The sequence below is a fragment of the Rhinatrema bivittatum genome, chromosome 7 (assembly GCF_901001135.1).
Source record: "Rhinatrema bivittatum chromosome 7, aRhiBiv1.1, whole genome shotgun sequence".
Lineage (NCBI taxonomy): Eukaryota > Metazoa > Chordata > Amphibia > Gymnophiona > Rhinatrematidae > Rhinatrema > Rhinatrema bivittatum.
In genome coordinates this window covers 307,468,852-307,496,643 of record NC_042621.1, presented here as the reverse complement: position 1 = coordinate 307,496,643, position 27,792 = coordinate 307,468,852, and the positions used below count along the sequence as shown (strand labels likewise).

The following is a 27,792-nucleotide window of genomic DNA, read 5'->3' as shown; positions in this document are numbered from 1 at the left end:
TAACAGAGTAACAGCAGGGATTATGGCAAAGGAGTGGGAGCTTTATGCAACTCCATGAGTGCAGGAAGAAGAGGGAAGAGTTAGCTTGTAGAGGGGACAGGGTAGAAGGGGTCGATACGAAAGGATGATACAATTTGATCTGGTGGGATCCGGAGGGGAAGGGGGAGGTAAGAGGTAAGCAGTACGTAAGAGGCTATGGTAAGGGGCGCGCTCCTTAGCCGCACGACGCCTGCAGCAGTGATAGAAGGTACTATGGTTTTACCAGAACGTCAAATTTAATACCTCCTTGTAGTCCCGACAGTCAAAATCACAAGACTAGATATCCGTAGAAAACGAGCCTTCAGCGTGGCAGGGCCGCTGCTCTGGAATTCTATACCAACCACACTAAGACTCATAACTAACCCTAAAGAATTGCCTTCAATCTTGATTACCCCGACTTCCCTTTTACTACCCAGTCCGTTCATATCTGATGTTCGCCTTAATGTTCCTAATCTATATTTTAAGTTTGTTTTATTTTCTGACTATAATTTAATTTTATTGTTTACATTTAAAGTCTGTTTTATGTTGTGATTTATATATGTTTTTTTATATGTAAACCGCCTAGACCATTACCCATGTATAAGCAGTATATAAACATTTTTAAATACAAAAATAAAATAATGAATTTTTGACCAGAGAATAAGATCAGGGCTGATCACTGTATATGGTGTACTTTAGATTTTAGTAACTGTTTTGGCAATTGTCCCACAAAAGAGACTCCTAAGTAAACAGAGCAGTTGCTTTCGGGACCCAAAGCAGCTGGCTGGGTTAGAAACTGGCTGAGGGATAAACAGAGGGCAGTGGTAAATGTGCTTCCAGGGCCAGTCCTAGGCCTGGTTCTGGTCACTATTCTTGTAAGTGATATTGGTAGGGAAGCACTGTCCTCTTGTAAATATGCAGAACTGCAACAAAAAGTGAGGGGAGAGCCAGAGATCAACTGAGTCAGGGCTTCCCACTCCTGTCCTGCTGACCTTCCAGCTAGTCTGGGGTTCAGGAAACCCATCATACGTAGGAGAAAAATGTGTAAATTCACTGAGCTTTCTATGCATGCATAATCATTGCAGCCAAACTGACAAGGACAGACTCTCTGGGAGCCTTGTTGTATGGTAGTGCAACAGGCCGGAGGCTCGGCAGACTAAATGGGCCAAGTGAGCCTCATCTGTTATATTCGGTTTCTGTGCGTTGGTATCAGGTTTTCCAGTTGAGACTATAGGGGATTGGAAGGTTAGCTGAGTGAAATCTTTATAGGCTGGAGCAGTTACCACTCTGACGCCAGCCTTTCTTCATGCAACTTAAACTTTATCATCAGTCTTAGCGGTGTACTTTACAATACCTTCTTCCGGAGACGCAGGGTCTGCACACAGAGCTCTCAATTCTTGTAGCTGGAGTCCTGCACAGGTTGAGGAGGAGGAGGAGGAGACGTAGGGCCACTCCTTCACATACCCTCCTCCTCAGCTTGGACCCGTTGGTCTGAGTGTGTGTTCACTCCTTCTGGATCCCATCCAAGGAAGTGCCTCAGATCCCCACTCCCCTTCATTTCACCTCCCACCTGCTAGGCTTGAGGTCAGGGTCCTATGGTCACGCTCATCCCCAGACAGCACTATTGCCACCACCAGTCCTTTGACAGAATCTACTCCTTCCCAAGCTGGACTCCTTGGACTTCCCATGGGTATCCCCGAGGTGGTTTCTCTTGCATTTGTTGTGAGTGCTCTTGTGACAACTCTGTGCTGCCATTATCGCCGCACTCTGGCCATTGCACGGTGTCGCTCTTGGTTCTCTGCAGCCCTTCTGGCTGCCTTCTCCATGCTGCCTTCCATAGGCCATTCTGTACTGCCCCCTTCTGGGAACTCAGTGTGAAGCTATGAAGCTCCACCACGAGCTTTCTGATACCTCAGACAGTCACTACAGGGTCATTCCCCTGGTTTCCATCCTGATCTTGCAACTCCTACTGTGTTTTAACTACAGCCTAGTTTTATAAGCTTTCTTTTTTTTTTTATTTACCATCATTCGGTGGGTTCCATCATAGCGGTCTACAACAATTTCGTAGATTCTAATACATTGTCAGTATAAATTATCAGAAATAAAATATTAATACATAATTAAACTATTACATAATTATCGTAACCTATAAATTCATAATAAGAGCAATCAAAGTAGGAAATAAAATGTCATCACTCACAAAAAGCATGAGTAGAATTAATGTAGCAATAAAACCATTAAACCAGAAATCATAAAAGTAGAAATAAAATAGTGATAAAAAGTAAATTGTTAAAAATACTATTGACTTTCATAAAATGCCTTCCTGAATAGCCAAGTTTTGATTTCTTTTTTGAAGATTTTTGTTTTCTTGTAATCTGGTTTCGGTCTGTAGTGTGTTCCATAAATTTGCACTTGCTAACGATATTGCTCTCTCTCTTACTTGAGTCAAATGAGCTGTTTTTATTGAAAGCATAGGCAAGAGTCCTTGATTCATAGATCTTAGATTTCGCTGTGGGTTAGTTGTGGCTTTCAGCGCTCTCTGACGTGGACACGCTCAGCGGCTGTAAACCCTCTGCTTCCAGCTTTATTTCTGCCAGACAGACAGTTAAACATGCCCGTGTGCTTTCAATGTGAAAAAAATTCTCAAATTCCTGTTGCAGAGAAACCGATGATTAAAAACTTTGTGACGGTCCGAGTACTGCCGGTGACTGCACAATTATACAATTGGCAATTGAGGCTAATCAAGCAAAGCCCGCAATTTATGAGGTTTTCCCTGCTTTATAACATACAAGACTACATGGTATCAGCTATACTCTATTGGTATTAAATATGTTGTTTTGAATTCAATACAGTGTGCTTTCTGAACATCGGATATTTCAGGGCAGTTTCTTGAGCTTGCATCTGGAGGGTCTGAACCAATGGTTGTACATTTAGCTCAGTCCTGCTTTCAGTTGGTTAACTTTTTGTGCTTGGTGCAGCTTCAGGTTGCTGCTGGAGGCCACACTGTGTGTATTCTTACACAAACAGCCTTGGGTAACTTCAGTTTCTAGGGCTCACACCCTGCTCCTGCACACACTTTCTTTTTTTTTTTCTTTGCATAGGTAAAAAAAACCCCAGAAAAAATCTGCTTATCCCAGCCACTTACTCAATAATTTGTTCCCTAACTCAGGTGAGCTGTGCTTGTCCCCTTCCTCGCTACAAACCTAAACCTGTATTCCCCTACAGGCCCCAAAGAGCACGCTCTGTTACTAAAGGGAGCAAACATTGTCTGTGCTCTGCAGTGAGTACTTCTTTAGGTAGGGCACTCAGCCTAAACCTTTTCCCTTTCTTGTCCTCCCCTTGGAGACTTGGATTTTCCCAGACTGAGCCCATATGTAAGTATAACCAGGTGAAATCTGTATAGGCTGGAGCAGGAACCACGCTGACGCCAGTCTGTCTTTTTTTTTTTTTTTAACTGTTTGTTTTAATTTATGTTTAATTAAACAGCCACAACAATTTTATCATTACTTAACACAGCACAAGATGACATCACTTTTTACTCACCTCTGTCACATCCAATACACATGCATATTCTTATAGAGGTTCCTAAAAACCTACTGTAAACCTTGAGGTCCTACCAAATATACTTCTGATACCAGTACATTACCAGAGAATAGGCGCCTCTATTCAGTGGAAGACCTTGAACCTTCTCGAGCACTATGCTGACTCCTATCCATTGCTCATTCTGCCTAGAGGTGAAGCCTTTCAACCCTATTCTGCCCACTTAGACCAAAAAGGTGTCTCTCTCTTATCATAGAGAAGTGTTTGCCTGTGCAGCAGGTATGTGACCTTTTCCACTAAGACAATCTCACGTACCTGACTGCTCCAACACACCATTGTAGGCGACAATTTCCAAAGGGTTGCTGTTGTAAATCTGCATGTGTGAATTAAATGATCTGCTAGTCGACGTTTTGCCATACTTAGGTTATGATTATCCTACCTTCCCAATATAAAAAGTGATGGTTCAAGATTAGTCATATTCTAGGTATGGAGGCTAATCTCCCACCCCTGTTGTCTCCAAAACGCCTCCACAAGCGGGCACTTCCACCACACATGCAGATATGTTCCCCCTTGCCCTCAGCCTCTCCACCATAACTTAGAGGCACCTGCCGAGAATCTGGCATACAGTCTCTGGATGAGCCTTACCATTAATTCTACTCGCTTGCCACAGAATGATAGCTTATGCGCCATTTTCCATATAGCCCTCCAATTACCAGCTGTTTGTAGAGCCTTTCTTGCCCCCAGCCCCAGAGAAGGCAGATCAGAGTGCTGGAGCTGCTTACCCTGAGATGAGAGCAGGTAGGTGGCCTTGATTTTTGTGCAGTTTCCTGGCACCATTGAAAGACCATGAGAGAGGGCAGGAAAGGGCGAAGAGGCAGGAGGTGTCTGCTGCTAACTGGGTGTGTTCACGTGCACGCATGAGCGGGTGGGAGAGGTTACACCTAGCCCCCTCCGCCTCACGTTGCTCGCATGACCCCAGCACCATTTTTGTCTGCTAATTAAGCCCTGGTTTGGATGGTTGTGGCATTTAAAGGATCTGGGGACTGTACAGTTTGGGTGGTACTGGTGGCATTCAGGGGATTTGGAAGCTGTAGAGTCCGGGGGGGGTGTGGGGTGATACTTGTGGCATGAGGAGATCCTGGTGGCTATAGAGCTTGGTTGGCGGTGGTGGAATACAGGGGGTGCATAGTTAGGTGCATGGGGAATATGGGTCATATAAATACTGATCTATTTATTTATAACTTTTATATACCGACATTCAAATGAATATCACATCGGTTCACATACAACTGGGAAGTCAAAAAACTAGTAGAGAGAAAGGAAGAATAAAAAGTTACAATTAACAGGGGGTCATAAGGAACTGGGTGAGAGAGCGGAACGGTCAAAGTGTTAGCAGGAAGAATACAGCAAAACTTAAAACTTTGTTGCGATAGCAACTATATTACATAATATATTTACAAAACTGTATGACAGGCAAAAGCATTAGCTGTTGCAGCAAATTGTAGTGACAATGAATAATATTTGGGGTTTACCAGAGATGGCTATAGGTAACAGAGATGTTAAATAGTTGTAGTTATGGAACCTGGAGTTTACCAGAGATGTTAAATAGTTGTAGTTATGGAAACTGGAGTAATGGAACCTGGAGTTTACCAGAGATGTTAAATAGTTGTAGTTATGGAAACTGGAGTAATGGAACCTGGAGTTTACCAGAGATGGCTATAGGTAAGTTAGGTAGAGACAGGGTTAAATAGTTGTAGTTATGGAACCTGGAGTTTACCAGAGATGGTAAATAGTTGTAGTTATGGAAACTGGAGCAATGGAACCTGGAGTTTACCAGAGATGGTAAATAGTTGTAGTTATGGAAACTGGAGTAATGGAACCTGGAGTTTTCCAGAGATGTTAAATAGTTGTAGTTATGGAAACTGGAGTAATGGAACCTGGAGTTTACCAGAGATGTTAAATAGTTGTAGTTATGGAAACTGGAGCAATGGAACCTGGAGTTTACCAGAGATGGTAAATAGTTGTAGTTATGGAAACTGGAGCAATGGAACCTGGAGTTTACCAGAGATGGCTATAGGTAAGTTAGGTAGAGACAGGGTTAAATAGTTGTAGTTATGGAACCTGGAGTTTACCAGAGATGGCTATAGGTAAGTTAGGTAGAGACAGGGTTAAATAGTTGTAGTTATGGAACCTGGAGTTTACCAGAGATGGTAAATAGTTGTAGTTATGGAACCTGGAGTTTACCAGAGATGGTAAATAGTTGTAGTTATGGAAACTGGAGTAATGGAACCTGGAGTTTTCCAGAGATGTTAAATAGTTGTAGTTATGGAAACTGGAGTAATTGAACCTGGAGTTTACCAGAGATGTTAAATAGTTGTAGTTATGGAAACTGGAGCAATGGAACCTGGAGTTTACCAGAGATGGTAAATAGTTGTAGTTATGGAAACTGGAGCAATGGAACCTGGAGTTTACCAGAGATGGTAAATAGTTGTAGTTATGGAAACTGGAGCAATGGAACCTGGAGTTTACCAGAGATGGTAAATAGTTGTAGTTATGGAAACTGGAGCAATGGAACCTGGAGTTTACCAGAGATGTTAAATAGTTGTAGTTATGGAAACTGGAGCAATGGAACCTGGAGTTTACCAGAGATGGTAAATAGTTGTAGTTATGGAAACTGGAGCAATGGAACCTGGAGTTTACCAGAGATGGTAAATAGTTGTAGTTATGGAAACTGGAGCAATGGAACCTGGAGTTTACCAGAGATGGTAAATAGTTGTAGTTATGGAAACTGGAGCAATGGAACCTGGAGTTTACCAGAGATGGTAAATAGTTGTAGTTATGGAAACTGGAGCAATGGAACCTGGAGTTTACCAGAGATGGTAAATAGTTGTAGTTATGGAAACTGGAGCAATGGAACCTGGAGTTTACCAGAGATGGTAAATAGTTGTAGTTATGGAAACTGGAGCAATGGACCTGGAGTTTACCAGAGATGGTAAATAGTTGTAGTTATGGAAACTGGAGCAATGGAACCCTGGAGTTTTACCAGAGATGGTAATAGTTGTAGTTATGGAAACTGGAGCACATGGAACTGGAGTTTACCAGAGATGGTAATAGTTGTAGTTATGGAAACTGGAGCAATGGAACCTGGAGTTTACCAGAGATGGTAAATAGTTGTAGTTATGGAAACTGGAGCAATGGAACCTGGAGTTTACCAGAGATGGTAAATAGTTGTAGTTATGGAAACTGGAGCAATGGAACCTGGAGTTTACCAGAGATGGCTATAGGTAAGTTAGGTAGAGACAGGGTTTAAATAGTTGTAGTTATGGACCTGGAGTTTACCAGAGATGGTAAATAGTTGTAGTTATGGAAACTGGAGCAATGGAACCTGGAGTTTACCAGAGATGGTAATAGTTGTAGTTATGGAAACTGGAGTAATGGAACCTGGAGTTTACCAGAGATGGCTATAGGTAAGTTAGGTAGTGACAGGGTTAAATAGTTGTAGTTATGGAGACCGGAGTAATGGAGACTGGGAGGTCAGAAGAGACAAGGAAGGGATTAAGAGAATGCTTGTTTGAATAACCAGGTTTTTAACTTTTTTTTAAAGGTGTTTGGGCAGCGTTCCAAGCGTAGGTCTGGCGGCATCGAGTTCCATAGTGTAGGACCTGCGATGGAGAAAGCCCGTTCTCGGGTGGAAGTGAGCTGGGCAGATTTGTGTGAGGGGGCAGTTAGAGTCCCTAGGTAGGCGGATCTGGTAGGCCCTGTTGGGGATATGAAACTGGAGTCATTAAGCCAGTGAATCTCATTATTGTGTAGGGTTTTGTGGATGATAGGCTTTTATGAAGGATTCTAGCTGAGATAGGGAGCCAGTGGAGGTCCCTGAGGATTGGAGTGATATGGTGTCAGATCTCCGGGAGTTGGTAAGAATTCCAGCTGATTGTACTACTGTGTCACGCACATTTATCTGCTCATTCTGTGCTCAATGCGTGACATGCTGTGGATATTTCATCTGTTAGTGTGCAAAGGTGGGGACATAGTTTTGTAGTCTGAGCAGAAATGTCAGGATCTGCTTTAACTCGGCAGCGGTCACACAAAGTAAACCCTCCAGGCTGACGTGTAGCCTTTAGGCAGGTGGCTAAGGAAGAACGGGGATGTCGGTAGTGAAGCTAAAGGCCTTAAGAGACACATGGGGGTAACTTGCAGGGAGCAGCAGTTACTTCCAGAAGAAGCTTCCTGGGTAGACTGGATGGACCCTTTGGTCTTTTTCTGCTGTCAATGCTATGTTACTAAGGAGAGTGAGGCTGCTCCCTCCATAGACTCGCTTGCAGTGGGAAAAGTCTGTGGTTATGTTGAGGACTGAGGAGGGAGGGGGCTAGATTGATGGGGAAAGCTGTTTGTATATGGGGCAGGTCCCTCCTCTTCAGGATTGCCTTTCCTAGTATCATTTCATCTCTCCAGTGCCACCAGTGAAGCCGAATGCAGCAGAGCCCTGGTGTGAAGAGTTCAGACTCCTTGGGGATTCTGCACCTGGGTTTACACAGCCCCATGCAATTTGTTAAAGTCTGCCGAGGTTGTATCTCCTCCCATAAATACAGCCTGACCTGCCCCCCTAACACTGTCCCATAGGGCTGCTAATTAGGGCATTATGCTGCCTGCCACCATAATTAGCACCTGTGCTAATTGCAGATTGAAGGATAAAGAGCAATCAGTTTGTCTGCAGTGCCAAGCTGAGCAATTGGCAAAAGAACCAGAAACTTCAAAGGGCGAAGGAAAGAAATGTTTCATGGAGGAACCCTAAGAGCAGTAAAGCAGGTTGCGAGCGAGCGGGTGAAGGCCAGTGGGATGAGAAGCACTAGAGAGTGAAGATTCAGGGAAGTAATAGAGGCCACTAATCAGTAAGATGGGCGGCTGAGAGAGAACCTGGATAAACACCCGCTGAATATAGGCAATTAGTTATCCTGCTATAACTTCTAAACCTAACCAGCTGTATTTGAACGTTAGCATTAGGTCTAAAGCCATCTGGCCTTGTGTGGCCAGATATTGAAAAGATATCCGGTTAAATTTATTTTTTATTTATTTATTTAAGTTTTTTTTATATACCAACATTCAAGACGGTAGTCCCATCATGCTGGTTCACAAGAAACAGGGGTGCAACAATTATAATAAACTTTACAATTTGAACAATAGTGCAGAAAAGCAGTTACATGTAACAAGGAAATGGCACAGATCTTTTTTTTGTGGGGTGGGAGGCCGAGAGGAGTTAAAGAGCATGCCTGGGTGGGACCCGGTTGCCCCTACTTTTCTGTGTCCCCCTCCCCCCCGCCCCAGTATTTAAGAAATAGCCGTGGTGGCTGAGCACCCCCAAACTCCTCCAAATACAGGTTTTACAAAATGTGCTGGGAGTCTGCAGCCAGCAGCCCTCCGGTAGCCTGTATCCTGCCACACTTGTGTACTGCAAGCTGGCGAATGATCAAAGAGAGCTATGTGGTGCTGAATGGGGGCGAACGCTAGTTAGGGAGCGGTTTGAAGGGACAGTGTTTGGGATCTGAGGGTCAAAGCCCTTCCCGTTCAGCTTTCTCCTGAATTCCTTCCATGATAGCTCACGTACGCTGCTTTTCATGAGGCCGCTCCTGGACTGGGGGAGCCACTTCCTAAACAGGCTGTCTTAGTGCATTTGTGCTGCTCTCTTCAGCTGTGGCCTCCTGTGCTCTGCAGCCGCTGCTGAAGTTGACATCAGCAGTTGGTGACTCCCTTCTCTTTAGGCCCTGAGGCTGCTGTTGATGCTGACCCCAGCACGAGTCCTGTTTGCCTCATGCTGGACTCACCTCTGCCTCTTTCTCTACAATGCTATGTCTCTTTCCATTGGCCTTGCGCAACTGGGTAAGCTTCTTCAAGATTTGCGCAAGATCAATCTAGAGAAAGTGCTAGCCTCCTGAGACTTGAATGGGCTTCTCCTGCTATTTCCACCATGTCCTGCTTACCTGTGGTCCTTCCTATGGGCAGGCCTGATGGAAGAGACAGAGAGAGGCCCTGGTGGAGCTGCCAGCAGTCAAACAAAGGAGAAAAGTTGCAACCTGAGAGAGAGGAGTGAGTATGAGAGCGATTGTACAGCTCCCCTATGAGGAAAGGTTGAAGAGGTTAGGGCTGTTCAGCTTGGAGAAGAGACTGCTGAGGGGGGATATGATAGAGGTCTTTAAGATCATGAGAGGTCTTGAACGAGTAGATGTGTATCGGTTATTTACACTTTCAAACAATAGAAGGACTAGGGGGCATTCCATGAAGTTAGCAAGTAGCACATTTAAGACTAATCGGAGAAAATTCTTTTTCACTCAACGCACAATTAAGCTCTGGAATTTGTTGCCAGAGGATGTGGTTAGTGCAGTTAGTGTAGCTGGGTTCAAAAAAGGTTTGGATAAGTTCTTGGAGGAGAAGTCCATTAATGGCTATTAATCAAGTTTACTTAGGGAATAGCCACTGCTATTAATTGCATCAGTAGCATGGGATCTTCTTTTTTCTTTTTTTTCAATTTAGAACTTTTTTATTGAATGTAACAAGTACAGAAGTGGGCAAACATGAAAACATTAAAGCAAACATGTACAGTGAGCAAGTAGTACTGATTTTCCATTCTTGCAATGAATACAGCATCTGGCTGCTTGTGCTTTCCAGTCTGGTTTTTGTCTGCATGTTTCTATTTGTACTTCATGGGGTCTTTATTCTGTATTTGGTGAGGATCACTGGGTGACCGAGGTGAGCTATTCTGCCAGCGTGCAGGCTCTGTGTTGGGATCTAGGGCAGCAGTTCTGCTATTGGTGTTCTAGGGTCCGGTGTAACATTTGAAATGTTGCCTTATCAGAGGTAGGGTTGGCATTGTTTGAGTGCTGGCGTTTAGTGCTGTTTTGGTATGGGAGGGTTACTGTATTGAAACTGTAATTCAGTTTACTCATGGCTTTCTGAGGACCAAGCCCACATCCAACACATGTTACAATAGGCCTAATACTATATAGCTCCCACATGTCTCTCTTGCGGTTTTCTGCTTGGCACCACGGCAGTGCATGCAAATATAAAATGCATTTATTTATTTATTTTAAACATTTCTATTCCACGCACTACAAAAAAATGTTGGAGGGCCCAGCACAATCCTGTTTATACATAATCTTAAAAACAAATAGACACACATACCAAACAAAATCCTAGCAGGATAAACACCATAGACTTGAAACCATGTGAATGACTGTTTAGCCGTTTCATATGAGCACATCAAATGGAAAGAGACGTTACAATTGGTTAAGTGCCTGCGTGAATATAAATGTCTTCAGTGCCTCTTTATACATTTCCCCCAGAGTTGCTCAGGTAGGGTATTCCCTGAAAAAAGGCCTTTCTCTAGTTATTGTGCAGGTGAAGAGTTGGTAGGGTCGGGACCTGTCCAGCACAGGCTCTCCTCCTCGTGCTGGCCGGATGTATTGTTCTGAGGGGTGGCACTGTTGGGTGGGCCTGTGCCAGTGGGGATCTTAGGAGGCAGGTAGCTGCTTGCCTTTCAGGGTTTGGTATAGGCTAGGAGTTAGGAGAGTGGTGGGAGCCAGTGTGGGGATTTTGACAGGAATTGTGTGAAATTCATTGTCGCTTTGTATGAGCTGTAGGCAGCAGTTTAGGGTGTGGGAGATTACAGTGGCTTGAATGGTACTGGTAGAGATGGTATGTTTTGGTCACTGCTTGGACCTGGGGTTTGATCATGAGTTGGATGTCTTAAGATGAATCCCAGGCTCTGGTCTTGCGAGCTAAGGGTTCTTGTTGTTCCATCCAGGGTCACTTTTGGGTGAGGGAGGCTGGGTTCATGTTTCTCGGTCCATTGCATTTTATTTGTTTTGGCAGCAGACACAGGATCAGCCAGTGCCATTTTTACATCCTGGCAGGTGGGGCACCAGCATGTGGGGACTTCTTGTGGCTCATTCAGGCATTTTGGACATGCAGAATAGGGTAAGATGGGTTTGGGGGGATTGTTGTAGGGAACTGGGCTTTTTTTTGGTAGGGACACAGACTGGTCAAAAGTGAGACAGTTTGTTTGTATTTTGTGTTGCTTATTGGGAAAACAGCAAAAATCAAGCTTAAAAAAATAGAACAAGGAGGGGCAGCACAATAACTGCTAGCACTGGCCCTGAGTGTGAGGTCTGACCAATGGTCCATCAAACCCAACATCCTGTCTCAGAGTGGCCTATCCCGGCACATCCTAGAAACGTAGAAACAACCATAAGGCCCATCCGTCCAATTCCCGTCCCTTCCTCTGAGATTCCCAGGCTTTCTTCCATTCCCTGTTACTTCTGAGGGTGGACAATGTCCAAGCTTATTTGGCTCGTTATTTTTAATGTACATTGTCCTCCAGGAACTTCTCCAAATATATTTTTTTAAAATCCAGCTGTCCTACCAGCTTTGACTACTTCCTCTGGTGACAACTTCCACAGATTAATGGTGCGTTGGCTTTCCTGAATTTAAATTTGTTTTAAATTTGCTATCAGTTGGTTTCATGGAATGTCCCAGTACTGCTTGAATATCTCCCGTGCCATATCCCCTCCTAGCCGTCTCTCTCTTCCACAGGACGGCCGCTCCATCTGGAGACTTCATCCTCTGCACCTCTTCCAGTTCCAGAGTATCAGAACTGCACGCCATATATGCAGAATTGTTCTGATCGTCTCCTTGTATTCTGAACTCCTTACTGAATAGTTGCGTGTTTGACACGGAGGTGAGGAGTTTGGCTGATGCAAGGTCCCTTATCCTGAGTGGAAGCCAGCACTGTGCCCATATAATTAGGAGTGTTACTTTGCACTTGTCTGCATGACATTTTATCGGCCGCTTGGATTTCCAGTTTCTCAGTCTTGCAAGGCTGTTCTGCACTTCTGCACAGTCTGCTTGTTTTTACTACTTTGCATAATTTGCCACTGTTGGAAACAGGATGCCAGGCTTGTTGGGCTCTCAGTCTGACAACTTCTTATGTTCTTAATTTTGTGCAGATTTGATCACCTCACTCACTGCTCCCTTTTCCAGATCATTAATGAATGTTAAACCACACTGGTCCCCAGTACAAATCCCTGGAGCTTTCCATTTCTACCTCTCTCCTTTGGGAAAACTGATCATATAAATTAACTTTATCCTATCCTTGAATCAGTTACCAGTCCACATTTTATTTATTTATGCAATTTTATATACCGTTACACAGAACACAAGATTCTATCTTTACGGTTTACATAAACAAAAATCATCATAAAAAGTTAGAAACAGAATAAAGTACAATAAAATTCAGTATAAAATAAAAACCAAGTAACTAAAATCTACTTATTAAAGAAAATATAAAAATAGTTAAGAGAATAGAAATAAGTCCCTCTGTCGATTCCCTGTTCCTCAGTTACCCTCATTGGCATTGATTCCATATGCTTGCTGAAAGCGCCATGTTTTTAGATCCTTCTTAACTTTCTTCAGATTATCCTGTACTCTAAGTTCAAGTGACTTCTTAATTTACGGAGGAAACTTTGATGAGGGGCTTTGTTAAATGCCTGCTGACAATCCAGATACACCCTGCCAACTGATTCACCCTTACCCACGTGCTTATTTTTACCATTAAGCCATTTCTATCCAAAGGAGGGGGAGGCAGAAGGGTGGATGCGAGGGACGGGTGAGGAGAAAGGAGGGTGGATGCTGAGGACAGGGGAAATGGAAATTTGTTGGTAGTAAGGTTTAAGAATGAAAATGGAGGAATGATATGCAGGGTGGATAGTAACATAGTAATAAAGACCAGATGGTCCATCCAGTCTGCCACCAGTTTGCTTATGGTAGTAACTGCCTCTCTGTGCAGGTTACCCCCATGTTTCTGTTAAGGGGAGTAACTGCCGCTCCATGCAGGTTACCCCATGTTTCTGTTAGGGGGAGTAACTGCCGCTCCATGCAGGTTACCTCCATGTTTTGTTAAGGGTAGTAACTGCCGCTCCATGCATGTTACCCCATGTTTTGTTAAGGGTAGTAACTGCCGCTCCGTGCAGGTTACCCCATGTTTCTGTTAAGGGGAGTAACTGCCGCTCCATGCAGATTACCCCTATGTTTCTGTTAAGGACAGTAACTGCCGCTCCATGCAGGTTACCCCCATGTTTCTGTTAAGGGTAGTAACTGCCGCTCCGTGCAGGTTACCCCCATGTTTCTGTTAAGGGTAGTAACTGCCGCTCTGTGCAGGTTACCCCCATGTTTTTACTAAGGGTAGTTACTGCCGCTCCATGCAGGTTACCCCCATGTTTTTACTAAGGGTAGTTACTGCCATGTAGAAGAAGGAATAGGGACAGAGATGGAAAGGATGGGGGACAAAGAGGCCGATTGAAATACTGCGCGCAGTGGCTAGCGCACGGTTTAACGTGCATTTGGAAATGCATTTTGGACGTTTGTCCTTAACCCCTGATGCAGTATGGGGATTAGTGCATCCAAAACGCTTGTTCACATCACCGAGTAGCTAACAGCGCTCATCACGTGTAAATGCCATGAGGATGAGGCTATCAGCTAATTCCTGCGTGACCAATGCGTGCATTGCAACGTGGCAAGTTTTCTGCCAGCCCAGGGCCTGCGTAAAAGTATGCCACGCTGAGGGATGCTTTGGGGAAAAAAAGAAAAATCCTGTTTTCTGTGATTCCTTCTAATAGAATCGTAGCGATACTAAGTAGGAGGAACCAAGTATTTTAGACTTAGTTTAAAAAAAAAAAAAAAGGTTTTTGAAAAAAACATTCTGGACACCCAATATACACAGATAAGAAACACGGTGCAGGCCATGAATCTTGTGCATGTCTATGCCGGTAGTGGGAGAAGACGGGCGCTCGTAGGTAATGTCCGTTTTCCCAAACCTCTCCGATGCTGAGGAGGCGCTAGGGACGCACAAAACCTCCCTAGCACCTCCTTTCTAGCACAACCCCTCATTTAAATATTGCATCACGCGCCTAGGAGAGGCGCGCCCGTTTTCTGCGCACAAATATTGCATCAGCAGCAAGATGAATGGAAGGCTAGGAGAGAGGAAAACGAAATGGTAGGTGAGAGAAGCACGGGAGGAATGAGGAGAGAGAGAGATGCAGAGCCGGAAGGAGAAAGCTGGATTTCTTTGGTGGTAGGGTAGTGGCGCTGTGGTTGAAACAACCCCTTGTGGGCCCAGCATTAGAGAACATCCTGAAGAGCATCGCAGGCAACATTATCCACACCTTAGCCATTATGGTTTTTGGATACAGGCCCAAAAAGGGGTTTGACACGTGTGAGCAGTAGCGCCGGTCGTGAAGTCTTCAGCCCCGGCGACTCTCCATTCCTGCTGCTTTCGTGTACATTCATAATTCTCTCATCTTAAACATTTTTTCAGTCTGAAGTGGCAAGTATATCTCAGGTTTACTTGTCTCTCGTGAAATGTAAATCTCAGTAGCTGAGCAGTTTGTCCAGTGAAGGGGGCTGGGAGAGCAGCGGGTGCTATCCTGGGGTGTGCGTGGAGCTCCAATCACAAAATAATAGTCCCGGATCCCCCCACTGTACACAAAACTTAATTCTTTGCAAGGCTTTAACCAGTAAACGATAGGGATTTGGTTGTGTTCCTTGGGTGAGGGGTGGTGCATGAAGATTGAGTTTGGCTTGGGTGGCTTAGTGCCTGTGATTTATTTATATTGAAGCCTGTATTTATGACTTTATTAGTGGAAGTTTTACGTTTTCTTTTTGGGTGGTTAGGTCTTATTTAAGTTTTAGAACTTGTTAATAAGTTTTAAGTGATTACTATACCATACTTGTCCAAGATGTTCATTCTGGTTCTTATTCTTTTTGGTAATGTGCTTTAATCTGTTGATTTTGAACTGCATCTTGTAGCCTTTGATGATCAAGGTATGTTTGTGTTTTATATGTGTTTCCTGACTTCCGTTTTTGCAAGCTAAACTTGTTAGTGTAAAAGTGCTGAAGAGATTGCAGTGGGGGCGGTGGTGGAGGGCGCAGGACGTTAGCTCGGAGCAGTGTGTGGTGTCTTGCCTGTGTGCAGCCCCGGCACTACCCAAGCCTGGCAGATTCTCGCCAATCTAAACAGCAGCCAGCCAGCCCGCCCCAGTGGAAAGGAGCAGAAGTGGTGAACCCTGACGTCGCCGAGGTTTGTTCCATGCCGTGAGTCAGAAACTCCTGGCCAGGCGGTGTCGGGATAGCTTCCCGGGGCTGCAAGGCCTTTGGGCTGGGGGAATGGGCATCGCCCAGGGAGTGGGATTGCAGGAGTGCGTCTCATCTTGACTGTAAGCACAGATTTTTACACTTTTCCCTTAAAAGTGATACTAGGCTATTACAGAGCAGTTATCGGTTCAGACCTTAATTGAGTTGTGGAGGCCAAATGAGAAATATTTTCTGGCTTTAAGGCTTTCAGTATAAAATGCTGCAGGAGCTGGACATTTCTGAGTGTACACCAGCCATGTCGTGCAAACCATTCCTAAGAAGGAAACCGAGCTGAGTGAAAGGTACATGCCTGCCTGCATCCTTGTCCTCTCCTTGTGAGGGCTCGTCCTCAGCCTTGTGAGACGGGCCTGGACATCCTCTTAGCATTAACTGTAAATGATAGCAGGAAAAGACCAGCTGACCCATCCAGTGTGCTTAAGCATACATCCCAGCCGCCAGCCATAGGACGTGGTCTCTCCTCTTCCAGGACACACTTTGTCACTTCTTCTTCCTTTGTACTCTGCCATCCTGGGCAGGTGAACATACAAGATCCCTCACGGTTCACAGCCAGCACCCCTCCCCTGCCGTGTCTAGCCACAAGTCTCAGTCTAAGGGAACAGTAATCCGAAGATAAAGGAGCGGCAGCAGAAGCTCTGAGTGCATTTCAGAGGAGAAACTTTCAGCCAGACTCACATTCTCCAGTTATTTACTTGGGGAATGAGAACTTGCTTGGGTGCAAATACAGGGAAGGTCCAAGTATTGGGACCATCCGTGCACCCAGTCTGCAGACCAGGTAGCTCTTTACTATTGATGGTGCATTGGATTTTATTTTCGGTTTGGATGGCACAAGGCGAGAGAAGTGTACTATTTGCCAAGTCATCCAAATTTACTGTGTATCCTAGTTTAACTTTGAATTGTGGATGTCACTTGCAGGCATGGCTGTGTTTATTGAATCTTTGGTGATCCTAACGACTGACGGGCCGATACAGTACAGTTAACCCGCCATTGGACGCGCGTTTTCCCTTAACCCTTATTCAGTAAGGGGCGGACAATGCGCGTCCAACCCATGGCACCTAATAGGGCCCTCAACATGCAAATGCATGTTGAGGGCCCTATTAGTCATTCCCGCACAATTCAGTAAGTAAAATGTGCAGCCAAGCCGCACATTTTACTTTAAGAAATTAGCGCCTACCCAAAGGTCGGCGCTAATTTCTGCCGGCGCCGGGGAAGTGCACAGAAAAGCAGTAAAAACTGCTTTTCTGTGCACCCTCTGACTTAATATCATGGGGATATTAAGTCGGAGGTCCTGAAGGGTAAAAAAAAAGTTAAAAAAAAAAAAAAAAATTAAAATGGGCCTGCGGCTGTCGGGTCGAAAACTGGACGCTCAATTTTGCCGGTTTCCGAGCCCGTGTCTGTCAGCGGGCTCGAGAACCGACGCCGGCAAAATTGAGCGTCGGCTGTCAAACCCGCTGACAGCCGCCGCTCCTTTTGCCCGTTTCTACCGCCGGGCCTAATTTAAATACTGAATCGCGCGCACAGGCGAGTGGGCATTCGCCCGCTCTCCCGCGGACTTTACTGAATCGGCCCGTGAGTTTGTGAGAGCCGGGGTGAGGATGTCTGAAGGGCAGCATTGCCTGCAGGCTCAGTTCTTGGGTTCAGTGCACTCATTTTGCAGATCCTTCTTTCACTTATAGCCTGCTGTAGTGGAGAGAATTAAATGTAAATGATGGCGCTGCCCTAACATTGCAAAGTGTTTTTTTTTGCCTGGCTGATTTCTCTGATAGATAGATTACAACTGAATCACATGGTATCCTTGTCCTACCTTCAGACTTTACCTTGCATTCAGGCTGCGTCCCGTCTGGTTGAACAGAAAGAACTTATCCTATTTTTCCTAGGCATTAGCCACGGTAATTGTCCTAGAAGGCAGAGGATGGGCTATATTGTGAATAAAAAGAGAACAACCCATGGAAATCTGCCAGGTGTTGTGCCAGCTGGGAACTCTCCAGGAGCTAGATCATTGCTCTGTTACTCTGGTCCAGCCAGCGTCTTCCAGCTCTTTGGTGGGAGTGTCGAGCGAAGCCCTGAGGCTGTGGGAGTGGAGAGGCTGCTTTATTCCTGCAGAGGGGTGGGGATTAGAACTCGGTTATCCTTTCCTATTCTGTAAGTTGCATTTTCCTCTTCTGCCTTTCAAGACAACAGCTGCAGGAGCCCTCGAGACTCACTCTTTTCTCTGGTAATACTTCTGATAGAGTAAATATAGGCGTGTAGGAGTAGTCTAGTGGGCAGAGCAGTGAGCTATGAACCAAATCCTGCAAGTCGCGTCACCCTCCATTGCTTCAGGTGCAAACTTCGATTGCGAGCCCCCTGGGCATAGGGAAATACTGGCAGTACTTGAATGTCGTCTGCGCTGAATATAAATCAAATAATATCATGCCTAATGACAGCAGGAAGAGGGGCTGGGGTAGGGTCTTTCTGTAAATACAGTCTGGGATGAGCTGTGGGAATGTGCTGGCTGTCCCCTCCGATTCTGAGAGAAAAATATGGGCATTGCAAATCTTCAGACATAAAAGGTAGTAAACGGGCTACATGTTGAGCCCATGTTAGTGGCCTGACTCAATATGTTTATCACTCCTCAGTCTGCTGATAGGTGGACAACACTGGCACAAACGTACCTAGTTGGGGCTAATAAAAATGTCTTAGCTGCAGCCTGCCAGCTCTGTGCTGGAAGGAAACCTTGCCCTGGAGAAAGATCAGAGCTTGCCAATCCAGGGATTTCTGGGCATCAGCTCAGAGTATCTCCTAGGAAAGGCATTAAAATAAACCAGGCAACAATTGTAGCATCTAGTGAGGGGAACGTTAGACACTTTTTTGTGTCTTAAAAAGGTCTTGTTGGCAGCTGTCCACTGGTATCCAGGATTTTCTGCTATATTCTGATTTATTTAAATTAACTGGTTATTGCCCCAGCTTTTTACCTCCATGTTTCCTCTCCATTCTCTTCAGCAGTTCCTGTATCTCTGGTTATTGCCCTGGCTTTTCCTCTTCCTGGCTGCCCTCTTCTGCTCCTCAGCAGTGATGATATCTCTGGTTTTCCACTGACAAAACAGACATGAAATAGCCATAACGTGTGGGTGATGTCATTTGATGGCACCAACACAGACTCATTGCTCATAGCTCAGTAAAAACTTTACTAAGCATGTGCGGGAATTTAGGTGCATGTGTTGCCTTGTGAGCCCCCTCAGTCTTTTTGGCCGAGCTACTGCACAGAGGTCCTAAAATCTCTCTCAAATTTGTTTTACCTTTTGGCCTTGTCATTGCTTTCTATTTTCTTGCAACTGCCTGGGCATCCCCTCAAACTGAACTTTTCAATTCTTATTTAAAAAAAAAGGAAATTTAAAGTAGTACAAGGCCAAGAAGCCTGTGCTCATAGATATCAAAGGCTGATCTTTGGGCACTGGATGTACATCAGATAGGCACGCGGTCTGCTATTGCTTTCTAGGCCGAGACCATGACTACTTCAACTTCTACATCTGTGGTCAGATGTCTCCCAGGGTGCAGTAGTACTGTGCCTGGAAGATGGAGGCCCTAAGGAGGACACCAGTGGTTAAAAACCTCAAGCCTTGGCATGGGACTGAACAGCAGAGTCGCTCCTTGTCCAGGAGCACGGCATCATTGAGTTCTCAATACAAGGAGTTGAGGCAAGATTCTTCCCCCTTCTCCACTCTGTGTGCAAGGAACGACTCCTCCCCTGTGGCTCCAGCTCTCAATCCACCTTAGGTTAGGGGTTAAGCATGACGTGGAAGCCTGAAGCGTCTGACTAGGTGCTTAGAAGAGCATCCAAGTAATGTGATTGTCTCCCCTTTCAGGCCAATCCCCTTTGAGCCAAAGAGAAAGTTGGCACGGTTGCTATGGGGCTCCTCTGGAGTGAGCCCTTCCTTGATGCCAGGGTAGAATATATTCTCATTGTCACAGATCCCTTCTTCTTTTATGATGTGGAAGATTCCTGTGATGCAGAGTCATTTTGTTTTGTTGGATTCGATGACGACTTGGGTACCATCTGTGTCCTTAGCATGGAACTTGCACCCTAAGACTTGGTCTTCAGGATGCTACTGGTTGTATTGGAGTAGGAGTTGCGCTGCTGAGGACCTGGGTGCTGTTGAAAGGGAAGTGTCAATGCAGCCACAATGCAGAGTTCTTTCAGGGCTATACAGACTGCTTTTAGTGGTGATGAACGAATCTGGTACGCACCTCTCCACAAGAGCTTCCGGAGTTAGGATGAAGTTCCTGCCATGAGGTGGTGGATTCTTCTCCCAGGGAAGGGATGGAGGGGACTCTCCTGAATTCTAAGCAGTTATTTACGTTTCTCTGATGGGGAAATCTCCTCAACTGTATCGTAGCTTAGTATATTGCAAACATGAGTACTTGCCAGGTTCTTATGGCCTGGATTGTTGGAAACAGGATGCTGGGCTTGATGGACCCTTGGTCTGACCCAGTATGGCATTTTCTTATGTTCTTAAGCCATTTAGACGGTTAACTTATCTGTCTAAATGACAAAACCAGCATATTGAGAGATTTATCTGCTGGATAACTAGTTAGCCAGCTAGAATTTAGCCGCATAAGCTGGGGGCATTTTGGAGAGGAACAGAATTAACTTATATGGCTAACTGGCTACCGGTGATATTCAGGAGTTAGCCGGTTAACTTGCGTGGCTAACTCTGGTCGTGCTGCTGGAAAATGTGACAGTAAGTTATGCAATGTGTAAGTTAGTTTGTAATGTTCCTTCCAATATTGATGATTTGATGAAATGTGGCTCCTGCCAATGTCTCGCCTGTTTTGTCTTGATCTTCTTTTGGCATTTTGTCCAGAAAGCTTGGGAAAGACCTTGTCTGTCCTGAGCAGCTTCTCGGGGGGGTGATCGTGGTCTTGAAAGCAATGATGCTACCTCTTTCCCCACCCCTGGCAGCTCTGAATTTTCAAGTCTGCTGTTTCACTTGAGCAGTCAGGTTCCTGTAACAAGTGTGTGTGTGTCGGAGATGTTTGATTTTATCCTGTTCTTTGGTCCGTCCTCATCCATCAGAGGAGCAGTGTTAGGGAACTTTCTTCCTCCCTTCTGGGAGAACCGCCTGCTGCTCAGTTGCTCGCAGATTGCAGAGCATAGGGAAGTACAGTCTGGCCAGAGGACTCTGCTTGCTGGTTGGGTAGAACTAGTTAACTAGCTAGTAGGTAGTTTATTTTTAAAAAGGAAGTGTTCAGCCTGAGCCAGTTTGGGTGCTTAGTGCAAGCAGGGTACAAACCTTTGAAACAGTCCTGATTTGCATTAATAACTTTTTAACATTATAATGGTTTAAAACATTGGTTAACTGGGCCACAGCCAGCCCTAAAGAGAGTTGTACCAGCGGCACTAGAGATGGTAAAAACAGAAAAGGTCTGAAAACGTTGAAGAGCACGGCCAGTGTCTGTAACACGTTACTCCGTCACTTACAGGGCACTCCTGATGCGGCTGCTCCCCATTTCTGTATATGGCTGGACTCCTTCTGGACAGTTTCTGTATTTTATTAAATGTTTCCTCATTCTTGCAGTCTTGTTTTCAAATGAAATTTAAAATTTGAATGTTAATTCATAAGGCACTTAGATCAGAAGTACCAGAATCTTTTAGCTCTCTACTCAAAATTTATAGACCAATTTGTAGTTTGAGATCAGCTGGCCAGAGCATGCAAGATGCTCCACTGGTAAAATTAGCACAACTGGCTGAAACACATGACGCAAGCTTTCTCTTACTACTCCTGTAGTTTGGAACTTCGTTCCGTTGCACTTGAGCATAGAAGTAAGCTCTTACAAACACAAAACTTGCCATACTGGGTCAGAACAAAGGTCCATCAAGCCCAGTATCCTGTTTCCAACGGTGGCCAAGCCAAGTCACAAGTACCTAGCAGGATCCCAAGGGGTAGAGAGATTTCAAGCTGCTTATCCCAGGGATGAGCAGTGGATTTCTGCAACCCTGCCTTAATAATGGTTAATGGACTTTTAATCCAGGAACTTGTCCAAACCTTTTTTAAACACAGCTATACTAACAGCTTTCACCACATCCTCTGGCAATGAATCCCAGAGCTTAATTATGCTTTGAGTAAAAAAAACATTTTCTCTTATTAATTTTAAATGTACAACATAGATTGAGATTTTTTTTAATTTAGATTTTTATATTCCACTTTTCGGCACTTCAAAGTGTACATCAAACCGGATTACGTTCAGGTACTATAGGTATTTCCCTTACAATCTAAATTTTGTACCTGAGGCAACGGAGAGTAAAGTAACTTCAATGTGTCCCCTGGTCTTTGTGCTCTGAAAGAGTAAAAACCAATTCGTGTTTACTCGTTCCACTTCCCTCATGATCTTAAACACCTCTATCATATCCCCCCTTCTCCAAGCTGAACAGCCCTAACCTCTTCAGCCTTTCCTCATAGGGGAGCTGTTCCATCCCCTTTATCATCGTGGTCGCCCTTCTCTGTTCGTTTTCTAATTCTGCTCTCTCTAGTCTACATTTAAGAAGTAGTTGAAGACTTTTTATTTGAGCCAGCTTTGCGGCAGTGCAGCTGATTGAGTCGCTTTTGTTGTTTTTTGGACGTTTCCTTTGTCGTTCTATATTTGTAAATGTTGCCTGTTGCTCCTTTGTGGTGGTGGTATGTTTTGTTTAATAATGGTTTTATTCTGTATGCTTTAAATTGTACTCCGCACAGAGCATGAATATGCAAATCTTTCTTTCTTCGGTGGCTTGATCTCATGCACTCATCTTTTTGGGATTAGGCATTATTAGGACGACTACAAACCAAAACCGCAGACACATCCAACTTTCCCCCAGGTCAGGGAGAGAAATGAGTGTGCGGCATGCTTGCTGTACACAAAGTGAAACAAAAAGAAATCTGTTTGTTTTTTGCTTTTGCTTGCTATTCCAGATGAAAAAAGAATTTTACTTTTGGTTTTTGATTTCACCTGCAGTGCCAGTTAGGTGAATTTGCTTTACTTTATTTGCCCTCCTATTTACCAATCACTTGTGCTCTTTTTCACTTATTTCCTAGACATAATCACCTGAAAAAAACATTTAATCTGAGCTTGGAAATTGCCAAGTTTGCCTAACATTACTCATGAATTTTACAAAACCACGAACTTCTAGAATGAAACATTTTCCAGGGAGCTCTAGACTGGGAAGGCTTTGCACACCATATCTCTGCCTGGGCTGGCGTCTTCTCAGCTTTTCCGTGGCTGTGGTAGGCAGAGAAGGGGCCATGCAGGCCGGGACAGTAAACACTGGCAGACTTGCAGATGCTGTTACTATTTTGTGAAAGGGAATCTGGAAATGACTTCTGCCTTCTGTCTGTCTCTCTCTCTCTCTCTCTCTCTCACATCCTTCTGCAGAATCGCCCACCAAATACCAAATCTCGCAGCCAAAAGTGTTCTCGGTGATTCCTGGAGACATGCTGGAGCTGCCCTGTCTCGCCAGTGATGCTCTCGGAGTTACGTGGACCAAGGATGGGGACTTGCTGGCTCCCACCAGTAGGACACTGCTTATCAGGGAATACTTGCAGATTAAAGGTGTGACCCCACGGGATTCGGGGCTCTACGCCTGCACTGTGGCTAGGAGCATAGGCAGTGAGACCCACTACTTCATTGTGAACGTTACAGGTGAGTGTCGGGCATCCATGACGTGCCGACTGAGAGAGCCATGGGCCAGGCAGGAGTTATTTTGCTTCATCTTAAAACGAAAGTGCTCAGTATTTGTAAAGCGCCTGTGCTGTATCTGGGCTGACGTTGCAGTGCGTTTGCAGGCGGTGATGTCGTCGGCATGGGATGGCTGCCGCTGGGTTTTGAGAGAATGGGGTGCATTGAGGGTGTAACTATGCTGGTTTCAGGGCCCAGACATTTGTAATGCTGTAGTTTGTGGGCAGTACGAGTATTTTCTGTGGTGTTTTGGGATCCCTGGAAGCTATTGTATCAGGACAGAGAGGAGGTAGCGGGCAGAGGCCTGCGCTAGCTGTGGTACAACTGGGCCAAAGGATGGAGTTATTTTTACCTCTGAATAATTAGATTTTAATTGTGTCCCTCTTTACCCCAACCTTCCCTGTTTCTGATGCATGGAAAGGATAGGAGAAGAGGGGGGTCCAGGGGGCACTTTAAAACATGCAGACCTAGCTAGAATCAGTATCAGCGAGCTAGAGTTGTGGCCCGGACTTCCTCGGTCGGCCTTAATGAAGGGGCTACTGCTCTTGTGCATCACTATTTTTAACTGAGATTACTTGAAATAAAAGATTTGCATCTTATACTTTAATCAAATTCTTAAAAATAAATTCCTCTGACTCTGTTCTTGTTGTATTTGTGCGTTACATGTGAAATACATGTATCGTGGTGATTCTACAGGGTTTTGATGAGGATCCCCCCCCTTCAGCTGTCTGTGCTGTATTCGTGCTTCAGTGCGACACCTGCATAAGTCTCTAAAGATTTGCTCTTCAGCTGTCTGTGCTGTATTCGTGCTTCAGTGCCTCACCTGCACGAGTCTCTAAAGATTGGCTCTTCAGCTGTCCATGCTAGATTCCTGCTTTACCTGTACCAGTGTGACACGTCCATGGGGCTCTAACAAATAAGTTGTATTTCTTTATTTAAAATGATTTATAAACCGCTTTTCCAGCTAAATAGGCTGTGTGACAATGATTCACATGTCTCAGTAAAACAGAATCAGTCTTATCTTAGCAGCAGTACAGCACCGTGAGCTTTCATAAAAAAGCTCTCCTCAGTAAGCATGAACCAGGTTGTCAGTTTTTCCGAAATGTTAGTAAATCCTCAGATCTCAGCCCATTGAGGATCTTAGGAACTGCGGTGGAAAAAGCTCCGCTCTGCAGCCTGACATGGCAGAATGCTTTAACAAATGGGAATCGATTTTTGTGATCTTTGTGTCCTGTTTGATGTTCTCCGGCCTCGTATATGCCTCATATATCTCCCCTTCAATATTTTAAAAGCCAAATCTAGCAACTTGAACTTAGAGCGAGATCTTATAGAGAGCCGATGCAATTTCTTGAAACGAGGACCTGCTGGATCGCGCTCTAGCAGCCCTGTTCTGTACATTGGGAGGCCCCACTAGATACCATCACGGTCATCCGTCGTTGCCGGTGCCTAGACTGCCGACTTTAGAGCTTCTCCATCCAAGAGCGAGATACAGGCGTAAGGTCCGCTCTTCAGTTCTCGCGCTTCTAGTGGGCCTCTCATGAAGCTCCACTCTTATTTTTGGCATTTAGCCCACTGGATCATGAAAAACCCACTCCCATCCAGTAACAACAAAACAAATCCACACTAGGTGTATAAATATGTGAAAAATAACCAAATAAACCAACATAATCTACCCATTTCCATCCTAAAAAGCTCTCCCCCACCCCCAGATACCCTAAACCCTTCAAGCCCAAGCTCCAGACCTGAATAACCCAGAGCCGTAGCTAGGAGGTTTGGTATCTCTGACCAAATGAAAAATGTTCCCTCCAGCCCAGACGTCCCCCTTCCTCTTCCCCGGCTGAGACGCACATTCTCAAAGCCGACTTGCGCCAGTCACTGAAGTGAAAATAAAATGCTTTCTTCTAGTTTTTATTCCTCTATTCAAATCCATCCTGCTCACTTTTTATTGTTTCTGCTTTCCTCTTGTTATCGACTTTTAACTCCTTTTTCTTCTCTCCCTGCCTTCTTCACTTCCTCCTCTCCCTTTCACGTTTCTTCTCGTTTTGCTGCATTTCTCTCAGCTCTGCCTCCTATCTTCATTTCTATCCATGCACAGATTTCTCCCCTCCTCATTTTCATCCTCCGATTCTCCCTCTCACCGGTTACTTAATCCTGGGTGCAGAGTATCGGGCTGAGGCAGGTATGGGGAGGGAGGTCAGACTCCTGGGTGGGTAAGGGAAGGGAGTAATGTCTGCAGCTAAGGTGGAGGATACACAGGAAAGGCAGAGCCTTGAGTGGGAGCAGGGGTGAGCAGGAGCGAGGTAATGCCAGTTCTCACATCAGTCCAGAGTGGGGGGACGCGAGTCCTTGTAAGACTGAAAGCTTTATAGGTATAGAAGAGTTACCAGGACAGTAGGAAAGCTTTTGAAGGCCCGTTAAGCATGGCACATGGTCAGAGCTTCTATTTGCTGAATGTTCCTGTGTATTTAAAAAAAACAAAACTAAAAACCTGGTTGTTTATAAAAGCCTATCCTCATGCTCCCCCCTCCCAATGAAGAAGTCCCTACAACAGGAATTCCCACTGAAGTAGACACAACAACATGATATCGTTAAGATATCCCATGCATCTGACTCTCACCCCTCCCTGCATCCCATGACCCACCCCCGCGCCTACCTCTGTATGAACTCTTTTGTATTTTCCCTCTCCCTCCTTTTCTCTCCCACACCCCCTACCTCCGTTATCCTGTTTTCCCCCTCGACACACTATTTGAGTCGCTGACTTTCCCTGCCCAACACTGTTGCTACTAACTTTATTATGTTAACCCTGTATAGTTTAAGATTATCCTTTGCTAGTAACATGACACCCCCATCATAATTATTCTCTTTATGTCGTATTTATTTCTATTGTTGCCTAAGAACCCTTCATACCCCCTATTAGTATATACACATTTTTCCAGTGTATAGTGTTGCAGACAGCAATTAAGTTATCCCCTGTATATTGTTGCTTAGAGTAATTAATTACATATATCGTTTGTATATTTGTGTTCCATTTTCTGTTATTGTTCTTTGTTTTCTGTTATTGTTCTTTGTAAGGGCTATGCCCACAAGTAGTTAGTTGTATGTAAACAGATACGATGTGCGAACGGCTATCGGTATATAAGAAACTCCAAATAAATAAATAAATAAATATTTCTCATATAACTGAAGTAACATTACACTTTGGATCACACAGATGCGCTGTCCTCTGGTGACGATGAGGATGACCCGGATGCCTCTGAGGATCTCACTACCGACAATAACCACATGAGTAAGTAAAAAAAAAGCAGAGCCAGAGCCTGAGGCTGCACTGTGGGGTGTGAATTTCTGACCCAGTACATCGGCGGAGCCTGAGGCCGTGCTGTGGGGCGGGTGTTGCGTGTTGACCTCTGACCCAGTACATCGGCGGAGCCTGAGGCCTTGCTGTGGGGCGGGTGTTGCGTGTTGACCTCTGACCCAGTACATCGGCGGAGCCTGAGGCCGTGCTGTGGGGCGGATGTTGCGTGTTGACCTCTGACCCAGTACATCGGCGGAGCCTGAGGCCTTGCTGTGGGGCGGGTGTTGCGTGTTGACCTCTGACCCAGTACATCACCGGAGCCTGAGGCCGTGCTGTGGGGCGGATGTTGCGGGTTGACCTCTGACCCAGTACATCGGCGGAGCCTGAGGCCTTGCTGTGGGGCGGGTGTTGCGTGTTGACCTCTGACCCAGTACATCAGCGGAGCCTGAGGCCGTGCTGTGGGGCGGGTGTTGCGTGTTGACCTCTGACCCAGTACATCACCGGAGCCTGAGGCCTTGCTGTGGGGCGGGTGTTGCGTGTTGACCTCTGACCCAGTACAATCGGCGGAGCCTGAGGCCGTGCTGTGGGGCGGATGTTGCGTGTTGACCTCTGACCCAGTACATCGGCGGAGCCTGAGGCCGTGCTGTGGGGCGGGTGTTGCGTGTTGACCTCTGACCCAGTACATCGGCGGAGCCTGAGGCCGTGCTGTGGGGCGGGTGTTGCGTGTTGACCTCTGACCCAGTACATCGGCGGAGCCTGAGGCCTTGCTGTGGGGCGGGTGTTGCGTGTTGACCTCTGACCCAGTACATCGGCGGAGCCTGAGGCCGTGCTGTGGGGCGGATGTTGCGTGTTGACCTCTGACCCAGTACATCGGCGGAGCCTGAGGCCTTGCTGTGGGGCGGGTGTTGCGTGTTGACCTCTGACCCAGTACATCGGCGGAGCCTGAGGCCGTGCTGTGGGGCGGATGTTGCGTGTTGACCTCTGACCCAGTACATCGGCGGAGCCTGAGGCCTTGCTGTGGGGCGGGTGTTGCGTGTTGACCTCTGACCAGT

The 27,792-nt window shown here is 45.5% G+C and overlaps 1 protein-coding gene across 16 annotated transcripts in view; it reads left to right on the top strand.

The window, feature by feature from the left end:
• The window catches only part of FGFR2 (fibroblast growth factor receptor 2), a 257,267-nt gene that overhangs the window by 79,599 nt on the left and 149,876 nt on the right, over nucleotides 1-27,792 (top strand). For 14 of the 16 annotated variants that reach the window (XM_029610550.1, XM_029610542.1, XM_029610541.1 and 11 more), the window contains exons 3-4: nucleotides 23,146-23,412; nucleotides 26,660-26,734. In XM_029610550.1, the coding sequence (XP_029466410.1) occupies nucleotides 23,146-23,412; nucleotides 26,660-26,734 (342 nt within the window). The remainder of the gene's footprint in view (nucleotides 1-23,145; nucleotides 23,413-26,659; nucleotides 26,735-27,792) is intronic. The other 2 variants (XM_029610554.1, XM_029610553.1) reach the window with 1 other exon arrangement.